The sequence below is a fragment of the Phoca vitulina genome, unplaced genomic scaffold (genome assembly GCF_004348235.1).
Source record: "Phoca vitulina isolate PV1807 unplaced genomic scaffold, GSC_HSeal_1.0 scaffold22, whole genome shotgun sequence".
Classification (NCBI taxonomy): domain Eukaryota; kingdom Metazoa; phylum Chordata; class Mammalia; order Carnivora; family Phocidae; genus Phoca; species Phoca vitulina.
In genome coordinates, this window is record NW_022589725.1 from 27,764,339 (window position 1) to 27,783,535 (window position 19,197).

Sequence of the window (19,197 nt, forward strand, 5' to 3'; positions counted from 1 at the left end):
ATTTCTTTGGGAGATGATCCCAGGAATCACCAGCAGGAGAGTGGGAAAGAAGGGCTGGAAAGAGAAGGAAGGCAGTAGGGCTAAATTATAATTTTTTTAATTTAATTTAATTTTATTATGTTATGTTAATCACCATACATTACATCATTAGTTTTTGATGTAATGTTCCATGGTTCATTGTTTGCACATAACACCCAGCGCTCCATGCAATACACGCGCCCTCCTTAATACCCATCACCGGGCTAACCCCTCCACCCACCCACCCCCAAAACCCTCAGTTTGTTTCTCAGAGTCCATAGTCTCTCATGGTTCGTCTCCCCCTCTGATATCCCCCCCTTCATTTTTCCCTTCCTTCTCCTAATGTCCTACATGCTATTCCTTATGTTCCACAAATAAGTGAAACCATATGATAATTGACATTCTCTGCTTGACTTATTTCACTTAGCATAATCTCCTCCAGTCCCATCCATGTTGATGGAAAAGTTGGGTATTCATCCTTTCTGATGGCTGAGTAACATTCCATTGTATATATGGACCACATTTTCTTTATCCATTCATCTGTTGAAGGGCATCTCAGTTCTTTCCACAGTTTGGCTACTGTGGACATTGCTGCTATGAACATTGGGGTGCATACGGCCCTTCTTTTCACTACATCTGTGTCTTTGGGGTAAATACTCAGTAGTGCAATTGCTGGGTCATAGGGTAGCTCTATTTTTAATTTTTTGAGGAACCTCCACACTGTTTTCCAAAGTGGCTGTACCAACTTGCATTCCCACCAACAGTGTAAGAGGGTTCCCCTTTCTCCACAACCTCTCCAACATTTGTTGTTTCTTGCCTTGTCAATTTTTGCCATTCTAACTGGTATAAGGTGGTATCTTGTGGTTTTGATTTGAATTTCCCTGATGGCTAATGATGATGAATATTTTTTCATGTGTCTGTTAGCCATTTGTATGTGTTCTTTGGAGAAGTGTCTGTTCATGTCTTCTGCCCATTTATTGACTTGATTATTTGTTTTTTGGGTGTTGAGTTTGAGAAGCTCTTTTTATAGATCTTGGCTATCAGCCCTTTGTAGTGTCATTTGCAAATATCTTCTCCCATTCTGTGGGTTGCCTCTTTATTTTGTTGACTGTTTCCTTTGCTGTGCAGAAGCTTTTTATCTTGATGAAGTCCCAAAAGTTCATTTTTGCTTTTGTTTCTCTTGCCTTTGGGGACGTGTCTTGAAAGAAGTTGCTGTGGCTGATGTCGAAGAGGTCACTGCCTATGTTCTTTAGGATTTTGATGGATTCCTGTCTCACGTTGAGGTCTTTCATCCATTTTGAGTTTATCTTTGTGTATGGTGTAAGAGAATGGTTGAGTTTCATTCTTCTGTATATAGCTGTCCAATTTTCCCAGCACCATTTATTGAAGAGACTGTCTTTTTTCCATTGCATATTTTTCCTGCTTTGTCAAAGATTATTTGACCATAGAGTTGATGAATATGGATTCCAAAATTCTCAACAAAATCCTAGCTAATAGGATCCAACAATACATTAAAAGGATCATCCACCACCAAGTAGGACCAAGTAGGATTTATCCCTGGGATGCAAGGGTAGTTCAACATTCACAAATCAATCAATGTGATAGAACACATTAATAAGAGGAGAGAGAAGAACCATATGGCCTTCTCAATTGATGCAGAAAAAGCATTTGACGAAATACAGCATCTTTTCCTGATTAAAACTCTTCAGAGTATAGGGATAGAGGGAATATTCCTCAATTTCATAAAATGCATCTATGAAAAACCCACAGCGAATACCATTCTCAATGGGGAAAAGCTGAGAGCCTTTCCCTTAAGATCAGGAACACGACAAGGATGCCCATTCTCGCCACTATTGTTCAACATAGTACTAGAAGTCCTAGCAACAGCAATCAGACAACAAAAAGAAATAAAAAGTATTCAGATTGGCAAAGAAGAAGACAAACTCTCTCTCTTCGCAGATGACATGATACTTTATGTGGAAAACCCAAAAGACTCTACCCCCAAATTACTAGAACTCATACAGCAATTCAGTAATGTGGCAGGATACAAAATCAATGCACAGAAATCAGTTGCTTTCTTATACACTAACAGTGTACCTGTGGAAAGAGAAATTAGAGAAATGATTCCATTTACAATAGCACCAAAAACCAAAAGATACCTTAGAATAAACCTAACCGAAAAGGTAAAGGATCTATACTCTGGGAACTTCAGAACACTCATGAAAGAAATTGAAGAAGACACAAAAAGATGGAAAAGCATTCCATGCTCATGGATCGGAAGAAAAAACATTGTTAAAATGTCTATGCTACCCAGAGCAATCTATACCTTCAATGCCATCCCGATCAAAATTCCAACGGCATTTTTCAAAGTGCTGGAACAAACAATCATAAAATTTGTATGGAATCAGAAAAGACCCTGAATCACCAAGGAAATGTTGAAAAAGAAAAACAAAGCCGGGGGCATCATGTTGCCTCATTTCAAGCTGTATTACAAAGCCGTGATCACCAAGACAGCCTGGTACTGGCACAAAAACAGACAGATAGACCAATGGAACAGAATAGAGAACCCAGATATGGACCCTCAACTCTATGGTTAAATTATAAATTAAATTAACCATTGGCTCAATCCCAGGGTTGCAGGGGGGGAGGGGAAGACTCTGGGAGAAGCTTCTGAATTAGCCCACTTGAGAAGCAAGGGAACTAGAGTACTTACATGCAAATCCTGGCAGTCACTTGTGAAAGGCTTCCCTCTTGGGGGTGTTAATTCCCTGGTATTTCTCCAGTGGCCTCCAGCAGCCCAGAGAAAGCCCTCAGGCAGAGACCCAGGGGCTGGTGGCTGGAAGTGAAGCTGGCAAGCACTGAAGTGTCAAGGAACAAGGGGGTGTTCCTCCTTGGGCACCCGCATCTGCCAGAAATGCACTGCAGCCTTTCCTTCCCCCTAGCTAATTCTAACTCACCCTTTAGGATTCAACTGAAATGTCACCTCTTCTGGAAATCCTTCACAGACCTTCTCTCTGACTTAGCTGCTTCTTGTCTGTTTCCCAGTGAAACCTTTGCCTACCTGCATCAGAGAATCTGTTACTTCCTCTTCTGATTGCTGCTTCCACTTCTTTGTGAGCTTTTTGAGGGAATAGAATGTCAACTCTATCTTCAAGGTCTTCCATAGTTCTGACATGTGGTCTTGGTCAATAAATGGTTAAGTAGTAAAAGTAGTAATAATAATGACACCATAACACTAATAGCCAGTATTTATTGAATGCTCATTCCGTGTATGCACTTTACATGTATTACGTATTACCACCTCTAGAAAGTTAGTACTTTTATTATCCCTATTTCTCAGATAAGAAAGCTGAGGTATAGGTTTACATAATTTGCCCAAGATTGCACAGCTATATATGGTTTGGCCTGATCTGAATCCGGATCCTGGGTATACTGTTAACCACTATATGGATAAATGAATGAAAATGAATGAATAAATGGATAATAACATCAAGTCTGATCCTTCAACACCTGGGAACATTCTAGGGATGATGCTATCAGTATAGTCTATATAGTCCCTGGAAGCAGCTATCCCTCCCCTGACATCTTTTGTAATGGCACTGACTACTCTATTATATATTCAAATGTATCTGCATGTCTTACTTTCCTTACTAATGATAAGTTTCTAGGCAACTGCATAATCTGGTATTTTCTATTTCCCCAGACATAAAGCCACACATACAAAAGGTTACCAATGAATGTTTGCCACATGGACAAATGGATACATAGTTGACAAGCAAAGGGATCTTTGACTCTTCCTTTATCTTTCCCTGGAAACTGTGGAGATTCTTTTCCATCCCACTCTGAGATTCCAGAAAGTCTGTTTGTCAAAGAGATGGTTCTAGATATTTTAGATGGCTCTGAAAAATAAAATTTTGTTTAAATATATTAAGTTCAGGGAAGAATCTGTGAAGAGTTTACTTTGTAACATTTTGGTAATCATTTGGTTAGAAAATTATATTTCTGAGAGAAAGACATTCTTTCTTCCAAAATTCTATTCATAGAAAAAAATGAAAGAAATAAATTATATAGAAAATCACTACTGTTTCTAACAATTTGAATGGAAGAAAATTTACTTCTTGAAAAATTAACCATGGCCATCAAGAATTACTTTCCTAAAACTTCAAATTAAATGCATTTTCCATTCCCAGTGACTGGTATATCTATAATCTTCATTTATAATTAGCACTTTGAAGAGTGTCACATTGAATAAATTTGGCTCAGAAATTACTAAATTTAAAGCATATATCCAAGAGGAAATTACAAATCCTTACTGAGTCCTCATTGTTTGCAAATCATTACATAGATCCATGCTGTCCTGGTATGTAAGAGATAGATAGGAAATACAAACAAGGGAATTCTCTAATTTGACTGAAAAATCAGATAAAATTAAAAATAAAACCTCAAAAATTTTACTCCGCAGAAATTTCTTTATGGATTTTAGTGTATAAAATTAATTGCATTACGTACCAGGGAATACAAAGGAACATAAGACATAGTCTTTAACTTTGCAGAATTTGTGATCTAGAGATGGGCATCTGCCAGACAGATATGTTAACAAGTAGACTTATGATTTGGTGGTAATAATAACTAATATATAGCACTTAATATTTCAGTAGCTGTCCTAGTGCTTTATGTAACCTTATCTCATTTAATCCTTGCAACAACTCTATGTAGGAGGCATTATTATCCCACTTTATAGCTGATGAACCTAAAACTCAGAACTGTTTGGTAACTTTTCCAAGGTCACATGCCTAATGAATGGTTGGGTGGAGGAGCTGTATGCAGACCTCAGCCCAAAGGTCCTTAAAGTTGATATTCAGAAGGCATTAAAAATAAGGTACACTGAAGAGAAGACTATTCACTCAAACTTGGATGGAGCAGATGTTATGGTACCTCAGTTTGGCCTTGAAGGATGAGTGTGAACAGAGATGGAGAAGGCATTGCTTCCAGGACTGAGGTGGGTAGAGGAAACTAGCAGAGATCTTAGAAAACAGAATTAAGTGGTGCGTGAGTGAAGGTGGTAGCATGAGTGGAACAGAGGAGGGGAAACCAAGGAAAGTGGTCAGAACCAGATACTGCTGGCCTTGAGTGTAACCCCCAAAGAGTCTAAGACCTCTCTCATTAGGCAGACAGGAGTCACAGAACAGTTGTGAACCAGATCAGAGCTGTATTTGAAGATTGATTTGGCAGCTATGTGTAAAAGGAGTTGGAATCAGAAGTGGGAAAAAGAGAAGAGCAGGTTAAGAAACCATAAAATAGGGAAGTCTGAATTTGAGCTGTAGTGATGTGAATAGAGAGGAAAAAACATGGAAAGAAAGACAGGATTCAGACTGCCTGGATGTGAGCAACAGTGAAGGAGAAGAGATGGCAACACGTCAAGAGTTCAAAAAGCAACTGTGTCACCCAGAGCGCAGAGGACGCATGGGTCCTTGCCCAATTACAGGGGGTTTCACTGGGATGAGGGGAGTTGAATGGAAATGATAGGACTGGGGTGGGTTGGGAGAGGGGCACTTGAACTTCCATGGTTAAAGATTTGGATTTGCAGGTATAGCAAACTAGCACTTTTCACTGTGCAGTGCAGAGATTGGACACAGTGTCAGCCAACACCCAAATGGCGAGCTCCACATTTCTAGATACTTGAGGCATCCTTCTTGATACTTGAGGCATCCTTCTTGATACTTGAGGGTGCATCCTTTCCCTGGATGCAAAAAGTGTGTTTTATTTTTTGTCCTTTTGAAATGACTGAAGTGACTGTGCATAACTTTAAAAGCAAAACAAATTATTGCATATATAGTTTTGTTAGACAGATATAACAATTTTTAAAAGGAAATGTAAACCCTAGATGTTAAAATTGTGCTCTAATTCTATTTACATTATATTACACTAATTTAGCATAATAATACAAGACAATAGAAATGCATGATCTACTACTCTTTTCTACTGAGTGTTTTCTTGCCTTTGAATTTTTATTAGATTGGAGAATTCTGGGGTTTCTAGCTTTCATATGAGTTTTTCTTTGTCTTTTCCCTTTTTTTTAATAGATGATAATGAAGAAGAAGGTGTTGACATGAAAGAAGATTCAGGTATTAACTTTATGATTTATTCATAGAGCATGGACAAAGACCATTGTGTTGTTTATGTACACCTCACATTTTTTCAAAGAAAAACATAACAAGGTTAATAAAATTGGTGAAGGGGATTAAGAGTACACTTATCCTGATGAGCGCTGAGTACTATATGGAATTGTTGAATCACTATATTGTACACCTGAAACGAATATAACACTGCATGTTAACTATACTGGCATGAAAAGACAAAAAAATAGAAATGTACACTCAAGGTCATAAAATAAGAAAGTAGTTATGCTAACTCTTACAGCTAATACAATTAGCATATTTAAGAAGTAAACTTTCAGCTTTCTGAAAGCTGAGGTAAAAATGGAACCTGTTGTTATAACGAATAGAGCTGTGTAGCAAATCACCCCAAAGCTTAGTGATTAAAGCATCTGCTTATTATGCTCATATATTCTGTGGGTCAGGAATTCAGACAGAGCACAGCAGGGCTGACTTGATCCTGCTGCTCTACACGGTCTGAGGCCTCATCAGGAAGCCTCAATGGCTGGGGGGCTGGAATCCTGTGAAGATTTGTTCACTCAATGTCTGGCCAGTGATTGATATTGGCTCTCGGGCTCTCGGCTGAGACCACAGCTGGGGCAGTTTTCTGAAACATCTATGCATGGCCTCTTTCTATAACCTGGGCTTCCTCTCAGCATGGCAGCCAGGCTCCAGAGAGAGCAAAGTGAGCCAGCAGGAGCTGTAACCTTTTTAAGCTTCAGCCTCGGGAGTCCAACAGAATGACTTCCACAGAACTCTTTTTGGAACAGTCATTAAGAAGCCTGCCCAGGCTCATGGGGAGAGAAAGCAGTCTCAATCTCCTGATGGGGAGCAGTGAAGTTTTGTAGAGCACATGGGACCTGAAAACTTGCCATGGCCATCTTTGGTACATATATTTGGTGCATATGATATATTTTTCTCACTATCAGAAATTAAGATGTGTGCCTACTCCTCAAGAAAGACCAGTGTTTGATGAGGGAAATCTAGTGATCACAAACATTGGATCTGGCCTAAGGGGGCCACTCAGTATGTGCTTGTTAATGAATGCATGAATCAATAGGCCTGAATTCAATCCTAGCTCCTCCATTTATGGACTTGGGGTAAAAGTTTTCTCTATAGGCCTCAGGGTACACCTCTGGGGCCAATAACTCTTACCATACAGTCTTATTTGGGAGTTAAATGAGATATCGTACCTGACATGTTTCTTGGACCTTAGTAAACACTAAATTATCCCTTCTTTCTTTCTCCTCTAGATATTGGAAGGGTACAGAACTTAATTCCATAGTATAAGAACTCCATGTTCCCCATTTTGGCAACCACACTGTTCTAGGCATCAAATGGGGCCAAGTTTTTTTTTTTTTTTTTTAAGATTTTATTTATTTATTTGAGAGAGAGAGAGAGAGAAAGCACATGAGAGGGGGGAGGGTCAGAGGGAGAAGCAGACTCCCTGACAAGCAGGGAGCCTGATGCGGGACTCGATCCAGGGACTCCAAGATCATGACCTGAGCCGAAGGCAGTCGCTTAACCAACTGAGCCACCCAGGCGCCCATGGGGCCAAGTTTTAAAATTAAAATCGGTATCTCAGAGGTCCTAATTTTGTTTAACCTGCTATTCGATGCCAGAATGCCATCCACTATTCACCGACAACCTCAGTCTGAGCATCTCCATTAACGGGGAACAATTTAAATTCTGAGGTAAACGATCTCTGTTAGTCAAAGTTTGGTTAAAATGGTCCTTTCTCCTGGTTAAGTTAAATCTCTCTTCCTCCCCTTCCTCTCTCTTCCTCCCACTGTCTTCGTGGAAAGATACCAACAGGTCTTTTCTTCATAACAGCTCACTGGAGCAATGACCATAACTGATGTCTAGCTTCTAGCTTCTTCTCCGGTCCAAACATGCCTGAGTCCTGTGGTTCCCTTGGTCTCCCCAGGTCAGTGGATTCAGAGGACAGGAGAAGTCAAGGGAGGATCTACAAGCCAGGAGCAGGAAACTGCTGTAATAACAGTTGTCAGTTCCCTGTCTGTGTATCCTTGGTACCTGCTTGTTGCTTCACAATATCAATAGCGGTCTAAGGAAAGTTCCTGTGACCCTCAGCTGAGTGTTGTTTGCTGGTCAGGAAAGCAAACTCAAAGTGCCAGGGAGTTAATTTGTCTGGAGTAGCCCTCAGCCAACAACGGGCAAGAGTTGGTGGACCCGAGCAGGACACCTCTGAGGCAGGTTATGTTTCAGCGCTGTCCAGTAGAAATAGGATGGGAGCCTCAAATGGGAGCCTCCTGTTTAACTTCAGATTTTCTAGTAATCACATTGGGAAAAGTAAAGAGAAACAAATGAAATTAATTTAATACTATTTTATGTAATATATCCAGAATATTATCATTTCAACGAGTACTCAATATAAAAATTAAATGACCCTGATATTTTACATTCTCTTTTTTCCATACTGAGTTTTGAAATGTGTGTGTGTTTTACATTCATGTCTCAGTTCAGACTAGACACATTCCACATATCCATTGGCAAAGTGTGGTATTGAACAACGAGATTCTGTACCATCACCCAGAGGTCCCCAGTGGAACTTGCTCACACCCAGTATTGGCTGCTTTCCCTTTCCTGTCTCCCTTCCCTACTCCCCTCTGGCACTTTCTGGGATAATTTCTTAAATGAAGTATTTGAACTCAAACCCTTGTCTCAGCGTCTTCTGAGAAAATCCAACCTGAGACAAGGACTCTGCTTGTCTTTTGTAAAACATAAAGCCCAAGGTGAAATTTCAATTAGAATATCCATTCCCATGACCATGAGAGATGTCTTATTGCTTAAAAGAACCATAGGTTGAAAAAAGACTTTAAGTGGTCACCCCACCTTGGATTAAATTCCATGAATTTAATGTCAATTTTTGCTATTCTCCTTTATCCTGCTCACGTGAAGTATCCTTGGAATATCCTTCAGCTGTGGGGAGTACTGCCCTTTCAGCCGGCCAGTTTAAGGACCTTATCTTGCTAAGGATCATTTGCCTAAGTGCCATAAGTACACATTTCTAGGCAGGGGGAGTTGACTTCTTAATGAGATGCAGCTAGCTATCCAAACCACTGAGTGATTTTAAGAAAATCATTATTAATGCTAATGCAGAGCCCACAAGGTTGGAGTCAGCATATGAGGTTTGGGGGACTTTAATTGGATCATCAGTTCTGATCTTAGTCTCATCAGGTTTCCTGGGGGTTTTGTGCAGCAGCTGGATGCAGCTGTTAAAGTCATACTCGATGGCCTGAAGATGCTAAGTCACTAGGCCAGAATGGGCTTGGGAAGCTGCTCTCCATTTCCTAATATCTGAGTGCTGAAATCATGAGGGATTTCTGTGCAGAATGGTTCCATGATGTGCCACTGGCCTTGCCAGACATTGGTGAGGAGGCTGGCTTCAGTTCAGATCTCATACTCGGGCATGTTGGTCTCTAAGACGGGTCTCTAACCAGACCATTAGGCGCTGCCTGTCCTCTGCCCAGTGTTGCCTGTATTACAAGTAGAAATGCTGGAGGGATTTTTATGAATGCAGCTGACATTAGTGAAGGGCTACTTGGGAGAATAACTGGCCAACAAATGCTAGTAAATGATAGTGAATAACAATCTGAATACCAAAAACCAGTAAGGTGCTGGTAAACCGACTCTCTGGGTGAAGGGAACCCCCACTGGGGGAGTTTGCATATTTCATTATTGTAAATACACCCACTGTGGTGGTGTTCAAGCTACCAAACATGAGATCAATGAATGCGGGAGTTGAGGAGACAGAGGTAGTCAGCTGGCTCACGTCAGCCCCAGCACACGTCTGCTGAACCAGATTTTAATCAGGATGTACCTTGTGCCAGTCGCTCAACATACATGAAGTCATTTAAGATATGCAACAACCCTAGGAGGCAAAAATTAGTAACTACACAAGGCTTAAGAGGAATTAGTTCCTGGCTTAAGTAGGAGAGCCGTAAGTGTGTCTGACCCCAAAGCTCACACCCTTGTACTCCGTCTCCAGACTCTAAAAGTAAGTAGAGGCAGGAGCATCTCAGATGGTGTGAGACAAGTTCATCCTCAAGGTGAGGCTCTGCCCCCATGGGGAAAATGACAGAGACAGACTGGCTTAAATGCTTAGGATTCCCTTTAAGTCCTTCATCAGTTTCTTTAATCCTAGCATAGAGGACAGAAAATCAACAGCCACCTATGACAATTCAGATACATGACAGTGAGGAGCACAGTTGAGTTTTTCAGGCGGCAAAGCTATGCTCAGGGCAAAGCTCCAGGTCTCCACCCTCTGCCAAAAAGAGAGGCAACATAGATAATATGATACGCTGCCAAGGAGCAGTATGGGATGCTTTGGAGGAATGTTCCTTCAGCTTCTCCAGACCAAGAGGGAGCGTTGTTTCTGCTGAACCACAAGTAGAAATCTGGGCACAGAGGTCATGTGTATCAATGACTTTCATTTGAATGCCTCCATGGCTGTTACGAAATGATACTAATGTCATAGATGACTATTGATAATTAACATGTATCCATGCCTACTAACTACCCAAGGAGGGCCCTGTTACTTTTTAAAAATGAAGTACCAGTCCTTTTTGGGTACTTACCTCAAAACGTGGACAAATAGAGACAAATAGATGTCTTTCAGAGATGTCTCACCCATTCCCCAAGAATTCCTATTCAGGTTGGGAGATCAGGTTCATTATCAAAAACTCACTTTCAGGAAATGCTGGTTTGGGGTTGAATCCCCAGCATTGGGAGCACTCCTCTTAGTCCCTGTTGCAGATGATGCATTTCAGAGGCATCTTCCAGAGAGTCTTAAGAGTTTCCTTCCAGGGAGATCATAAGTGTTGCTTTGCCCATTTTATGCATCCTTTTGAGCACAGCATCTGTGCTCAGTGAGCTGTTCCAAGCATCTCATTTCTGGTTTTGCTGAACCCATTCTGAAGGGTCAATATCCATCTCACACCTGGTGACAGAAGTTTGGGGGAGTTGCTAATGTAATCATTGGCGGAATTTTTCACCCTGGCCATGGTAACGATCTTAGATGTGACTTACTTGCAACCACAAAAAGCCTAACTTAGTGCCCAAAAACCTTTGTAGTCCATAATGCCAAAGTTTTTAATAGCACATCTATCAAATGCAATTTTTTGTTCTGTTCCTTTTTTAATAAATGGGAAAAGAAAAATGAGTCGCCATAGCACTGTAGTGTAATTTTAGAATCCTGGCATAAGGCGACAGCTGCTAAGAGAGTAAGAATTAGGCATGAGCCCCATTATATCTTGGCCTTAAAGAAAGGCCTGGGTAAGGGGGGAAAGAAAACGGAATTGGAAATGAAATTCGCAAGACACTACTAGGTACCAGGGACACAAGAGAGATTAGGAAAGACAAATGTCCTTTTCTCAAGGAACTTACATTCTAGGAGGTGGGATGGGGAAGGGAGACATACAATAAAGAAAGAAGGGGACAAGATAATTTCAGATACATCAAGTGATGTATTTGAGAGAGATTTCCCTTGCAGGCACCCTTCGTGTTAGGAATTAGCAGAGGGCCTTTCTTGGGAGCTGAGTTTGATTTGAGATTAATAGGTGAGAAGGAGGTAGACACATGAGTGTGTGTTTTTGGAGGGGAGGGGAGAAGAACAGCAGACGTGATGATTCTAAGGCAGAAACCAGCCTAGTAATGACAAGAACACACAAAGACAGACAAAGTGCAAGTGGGAGACGAGGCTAGAGCAGAGGCAGAGCCTGAGGGCCATGTTGTCCTGGCCCATGGAATTGGATTTGGATCTTAATCTAAGACCAATGGTATTTAAACAGGTGAGCAACAGGATCGGCTTTATGTTTAGAAGATAACTCTGGCTCCTACACGGAGAATAGCTAGTTTCAGGGAGTTTAGAAAGCCAGAACGTTACTATAGGAACTCAGGTAAGAGAGGCTGCTGGTTTGGATTAGGGTGATGATTGCAAAGGATGAGCACAGTGCATGAATATGGGATATTTTGGAGCAGAGCTGATAGGCCTTATGATGACCTTCCTGGAAGAGTGACCGAAAGGAAACATTAAGGACAGTATCTCAGTTTGGGAGTTTGAATTCCTGGGTAGATAGTGAGATGTGAAATGCTATGGAGAGAACAGGTTTGCAGACATCAAGAGCATTGTTCCAGCTGTGCTGTTTGAAATGCCTAATGGGATTATTTACATAAATTTGAAATGCTTGGTGAGAGCCCGGCTGAGGGAAATCATGGGGGCTGGAAAGAGGGAGGTACCATTACATCCCAGCCCTGAAAGGACAGTGGGGGAGGGGGTAGTTACAGGACGCTGGAAACAGAGAGGACTTGGAGAAAGCCAAGTGATTGGGGCTGTGATCTGAGATAGACGGATACAATAAGCCCTTGAAGGTTACTGGTAGCCTAGGAAGAAAGACAGAAATTTCACTGGTACGTAGAGACCAGTCTCCCAGCGCACAGCTGGATGGGAGGTGGGGTAGAAGGTGGAGAGTGGAGAGAAGACAGCCAGTCCAAATACAAAACGAGCTGCCACGTAAGCAGCTGAAGACATAAGCTTTGAGCTTAGCAGAGAGACCAGGACTGGAAATACAAATTAATGCCTAACAAAGTATCTGTATCTGAAGGGGATGAATTTAGAGAAGACAGTTTCCTAAAACTGTCTTCAGGATTTTTTTTTTCAGTCTTCAGAATTTAAATTATCAGCCTCCTTGGATAGACTTGGCCCCAGGGGGTATTGGGAAGGATTGAGAAAAGTGGCAAACATGTTAATTTAATTGGGGGCATATAGAAGTTGTTTAGAATTTGGATGACTAAAGCTCCACCCCAACCCCCCAAGATGAGATGACATTGCAGCTGATCTAGCTCTACTTTGAGGATTTAGTAAAATGAAATTGCATTTTGGCAACTGTCAGTTAATCCGTGAAGTTTTAAATCAAACTCCTGTGGAGAAAAAAAAAATAATTTGGGGTTGCCTTATGGAGAATTTCTTTTAATTTAAAAAAAGCATTTAAGATTTCACATCTGTGTGAATCATTAATGATGGTCACAAAAAGATGTTAAGCTTTAATGTCAATCTATGTGCACTGGAGAATCACAGACTCTTGCCAAAATTTAGCTCAGCCAAAATGACAAATGAATCTGTGATCAAGCTTCACTATACATGTGCGTTTACTGAGGGGAAAAAAAAAAAGGACTTTAAACTTCAACATAATTTTAAATATTGAATATCTAAATAAGAATGTTTTAAATCTTTATGCTTCCAGAGGGGTTAGAGCCAAAAGGCCTCTCTCCACCCCACAAGAAGAGCAAAGCAAAGAAGCCAGAATGTTCCAAAGACTCTAGTGAAGGTGAGTCCTGTCCCTCCTGTCTTTAAAAAATTACTCCATGGAAAAAAAACTTCTGGTTAACTTTTTAAATTACGTGCATGCTCTCTTATTCAGATATTTCTCAGGGTGCAAAAATCACAGAAGAATTCTTTATCCTTTCCTAATATGTGGATTCTCCCCTGAATGTGAGGACAAAATATCAGATTTAGGTTTAATTGGTGAAGGTAAAAACCAAGTCTGAAAAAACACATTTTCTCATCGTGATGTATTTTCTGTTCCTGCAAAGTGCTGACAAGTTGGGTGCTCTGTCATCGCGTAAGGGTGAGTTATAGACCTGGGTGTGACGAGCAGTGCGTAGCTAATTGCCTTATTGGGATCACTTGCTTTTTTTCATGAACATATTCTGAGTCCAGGTTCAAACCTGAGCAGTGGGTGCTGGAAATGCTTCCGGTCTTTTGTTCTCTTCCACTTTCTAGAAGCCAGCGTATCTTTGCGTTAAATGGACAGGCTCAGTTGGGCTCAGTTTTCTGAAGAAATGAAGCCAGTCTGTCTTTGACTCACAACACTAGTGCCACCTACAAGATATTCACATTTTTCTTTTAAAATGTAGATTAGGTAGATTAGGGAGCCTCTCATCTCCTGAGTATGCATGAACTTCTTAAAGGGGAACATATTTATGCTTTCTCGTTTCTTGCCTTGGATCCTCACTTCATCCGCTGTGAAATGGAGAGCATTATAATACTGATAGTGTCAGCTTGGGTCTTTGGGAAAGAAGATGCCAAGATGAAATAGAAGTGCAGGAAATGTATGGGAGCGGGGAGCCTTGAAGGGTAAAGGGGGGGAAGAGCAGGAGGAGGCGAAGGAGAGAAGGAAGGAAGATTAGCTAGGAAGAGCCTCCATCTGCAGTGCAATCTGCAGAAGTCTGGGGAGGCCCAGAGCACTGGGCAGGAAATGGCCGGCTCCAAGATCCCTTTTCTCCTGCTCACTCACTGGCCACAAGCAGCTGGGGGAGAAAGTGGCCTCGGTGTGACTATAATGCTGCAGTGGACCCCAAAGTGTGGCCAGTGGCCGCTGTCAGCTAACTTCATTCCCAGCAGCATGTTCTCTCTTGAAGGGAGATCCTGAACATCTCTCCTCCGTGACAGCACAGCATCTGCATGAGTGTCGAGGTTCCAACTAATAAGTAATGACACTGCCTTCACCCTCACCTGGGTGCGGAACCAACTGAGAAGGCAAAGCTGTAGGAAAGTTTGAAACCAAGAACATGAGCTTTGTTACTAATGAGGTTAGATTAGAGCATCTGGTGGCCCTGCCCCCAGATGGGCTTCCTAAGGCTGATTTCACTCCTGAATATGAAAGATGTAACCTCTGTCCCCTCAGGAGCAAGTACCATTGTCCTTGGTATCTTGGGTGCCTGGACAGAGACTACCCGGGTGAGCTTATTATATGAAAAAGAACAGACCAGGACATGCCCTCTCTGTGGACAGGTGGATCTGAGAGAGACTCGAGATGTGTCTGTTTCCACTCCCCGCCCCCACCCAAGGCTTGGATAAGTGAGGGGATGAGGAGAAAGGCACAGCAGTAAATGTTCTCTGCCCTTTGGTTGAGGAACAAGAAATAAACATTTCCAACTAACAGTAAACAATAGAAATAGTATGTATAAAGTGCCTAGCACAGGTCCAGGATTCATAATGGCTATTATAATTGCCAAAATAATCAGCACCATGAGAGGGTGCACACTGCCCTGATTCACTTAAATATGCTTGAGAGCTTCAAATCATTCATGGTGAACACTTAGAACCATGGAGAAGGCCAGCAGTTCTCATTGGCCCAAGGTGATAAGAGCTTTGGGCTTTCGTCTCCTACTCTAGTGAGGTCATTTCCTGGACAATCTCTTGAGGCCATGTCTGGTAAATGGGTTAAGGGCAAAATGACAATTGCCTTTTCCTTGGAGAGAGAGGCTCCACCTCACCTAGTGGTTCCCATCAAATGTCCAACCCACATCAGAGATTGTTTTCCGGAGCCTGAGCCTGTGGTCATTTCAAGTGTCACGTGGTGAGCCATAAACTACAGCAGTTCTGTCTCCTTTAATTAATAAGGGTATTCCTCCCAGTTATTCCTTCAGGTGAGCGGAAACTTCTTTTGCCTCCTAAATAATTTGCTTTGTTTAGGAACATCATTCCGTAATCCCAAGATGAGTAGATAATATGGCTTTTCCTTACCCAAAGATGTGGTCTCAGAATATGCTCTTAAGGCACCAAAGTGCCATCACTGTGGATTCGTGACCAGGGACGTTCTGTCCATGGCATCATGGTGAAATCTAACATTAGCCACTCTGTAGAAACATGGGAATTGTGTATTTGTTCCTAAGATGACTTTCAGGATGAAAAAGTAAAAATTGCTGGAAAAATGGTAAGAAAGGGACAAGCTAGAGGTAGATGATTCTATGATGGGCACTCATTATCTATCAGTGTTTCTATTTTGATGAAATAAACTACGTCCTGAATTCATGTTACATATGTTTCACTTCCTCTCCTGATTCAAAGAGTTATAATCTTTGATTGGTAAAGAGTTACAATTCTTTCCCACTAGACATGCAAACAGAATATTGTATGCCTGGGTGGAGGGATAATGCAGAACATGACCCTTTTCTGTGATGGGCTTCCCATTTTAGAGTTATCAGTCCTTTTCCAACTTGGTTGTCTCTCTAATATATATATATATATATATATATATATATATATATATATATATATATTTTAGTAGGAGAAGCTTCTGGTACTTTTATTTATAGATCACTCAGCTCAATTCCCCATCACTTGGCTTCATCTTACTTCTCCCCTACCTTTGGGTTCCCAGCCCTGACTCTCACCCTCATGGGTCTTCCTGATTACCTCAGTTTACCTTATAATATCCATTCTCAGACAGGATCATAGAGAATAGAGTTGGAACACAAACTCACCTAGATTTCCTGGCATATATAACTGTGATAACTGTATTTTGATCCAGAAGAATTTTGTGAACATATGGGCAAGTTATCTCATTCTACAGATCTGTTTTAAAGTAGACTGTGAATGGTTTTTTAACTTGCCCAAAGTCCATGCAGCTTGTTAATGTCAGAATCTCTTCTTTTTTTCTAGAAACAACATAACTTCGCTAATCCTTTTCCCTTTCTCTCTTCTGGAAACTAGACCTAGTTTTGTTGAAGGAGGCAACATTGCTGTTATTGCAGCCTTGACTGAAAGCCTTATCCCTTTAGTAAAGGTTGTACTAAAGTATTGAACATCAAAAGAAATAATCAAACAATTTCCAAATGAATTTTTAGCATTTTTTGTATGGTGGACTTTTGGATATAGAGTTTCATTTTGATTGTTTTGATTGAACTTTCATGGACCAGAGTACTGACCCACTGCAACACCATGCCAATAAGGAAATGATTAGTAATTTCAGATTGGCTGGCATCTGATATAAATGATAAGCCAACCATGAGCTGGCAAATTATAGGCACAATTGCTTGAAAAACACCTGGTAAATGGCACTTCCAGCAATTCCAACTCTCAGGAATTTGGACCAATTTTTTTTTTCTTACAAAAAAATTAATTGAAAGAATATTATAGAAAACTTAGCACCATTAAAAAAACATGCTCCTCGCACACTCTTTCCTCCATCTTTCACCAGGAAATCCTTTTAGAAGTTCCTGTAGTGAAAATCTTTCTGGCTTTGTTTGTGTGGAAACATTATTATTTTGCTATTTTTTTAAGGCAGTTTTCCTGGGTAAAAATTTGAGGTTGATGGTTATTTTCTTGCAACACTTCAAGATTTTTTTCCCCCACTCTTATCAGTTCTGTAGTTGTTAAGAGGTAATATCCCAGTCTAATTGTTTCTTTTAAATTGTCTTTACTTTCTCTTTGCACTGACAATCTGGTGTTTATCTTTTTTGTCTCTCGGTTTCAGTATGATGTCCCTCTGTGTGGGTTTCTCTTTATCCTTTTTAGGATTTGCTGTGCTTCTTGGATATGGGAATAGACATATTTTTTAGTAAAGTTCTGAAAATTTTTCTCCTATTGCCCCACCAAATACTGTCTCCACTAACCTACATTGCTTTTTTTTTTTTTTTTTTTTTCCTTCTGTGTCCCTATCTATCTTTCTTTGATGCTTTCTGGTTACTTCTTTCAAGCCTATCACTCAATTCATTAATTTTATTTAACTTTATCTAATCTGATTTCCATTGTTATCATTTTCATTTTTACAAGTTTTATTTGGTTCTGTTTCAAATATAGCTCGTCATCCTTTATTTAATAACCACATAAAATATTTTTAAAAAATCATCTGTATCTGAAATTTCAATATCTCTAGTCTGTCTGTGTAAGTTAAATTCTGCAGTTTGTTGTTTTTGCAGATTCATGGTTATGGTTATTTCCTTGTATATTTTGTCTTTTTTATTGCCATGTTCTTTAGATTTTTATTTGTGGGGATTTTCTGAAGCTGGATTAAGAGTTTATTTATTTATGTTTTGTTTCTGAGATACCTGAAGATACTGCTGATTTAGGGAAACCTTAAACTACATATTTGGCTTAGAGTTTTTTGTTTTGTTTTGTTTGCTACTTGCCCATGTTAGTACATATGTATTATAAGATTAGGAAATCTCAACAGAGACTTTTTTCTTCCTTTCTTCCTCTCCAACCAATGCTAAAACTGAGATGAGAAAATTTCCTACTATACTCAGGAGCAAAGTACAGGTCCTATGGCTCCCATGTGTGGCTCATTCAAACCCAAGCTTCAGCTAGTGGTTCTCAAAGAGTATTCCTGTCTGCATCACCAACATCACCTGGGAACTTGTTAGAATTACAAACTCTAGGGCCTCATCTCAGACCTACTGAATCAGAGATACTGAGGTGGGGCCCACTAATCTGTGTTTTTAAAAGCCCTTGGGGTATTCACATGCCTGCTTGAGTTTGAGAACCACTATTCTAGAGCCTAGACCATCTGGGTATTGGCAAATGCCTCAAAGCAAACAATAATTTCAGTGCTTGCTTACAAATCTTGATTCAGTCACCATCATTTCTGGCTTCTAAGGAGTTTCCTTACAAAAAGCACCAGCTCAGCCATGTATTCAAGAATTAGATAGATACATGATAGATAGATTGGAAAAATGATTGGTACATAGTAAATATCTACAAATATACATATAAAAATGGATGCATACATACCTATATATGTGTGTACATACATGCTTATGTATATAATACATAGTCTGGGAAGATATATGTCAAAATGATCTCAGGAATTATCTTAGAGCAGTGGAAAAGAGACAGGGGCAGATTTGGAAAAGTTCAATATTCAACTTCCTAAATTTGTGTGTAACTGAAAAATATATATGCAAGAATTGTTTTATATTGATAAAACAAAAACATATTTTCATTTAAAAACTAGAGACGTTGGCTCCTAAAATTCAGTAGCAAATTGAGAACAGTAATTTTCTACAAACATTCATCTCCAAAGCCTTCAGTGGCTTTCGGTAATGAATGCTATTTTTCCGCCATATTTTTTACAGAAAGCACTAGCACTTTGGCCCTCGCTCTACAATTGCCTCTATATAGAATATTCAACAAGCCTACATGGGATGCACATTCTTCAGGAACCCAAGCCCTTGCAATGCTAAATCAAGCAGCCCTATACTGCACTCTAAAATATTAATG

General features: G+C 40.3%; 1 protein-coding gene across 1 annotated transcript in view; it reads left to right on the top strand.

The window, feature by feature from the left end:
• MACROD2 (mono-ADP ribosylhydrolase 2) overlaps nt 1-19,197 on the top strand; it is a 1,298,181-nt gene that overhangs the window by 1,143,674 nt on the left and 135,310 nt on the right. Inside the window, exons 6-7 of the mRNA XM_032419411.1 lie at nt 6,102-6,143; nt 13,436-13,519. Of these exons, the coding sequence (XP_032275302.1) occupies nt 6,102-6,143; nt 13,436-13,519 (126 nt within the window). The remainder of the gene's footprint in view (nt 1-6,101; nt 6,144-13,435; nt 13,520-19,197) is intronic.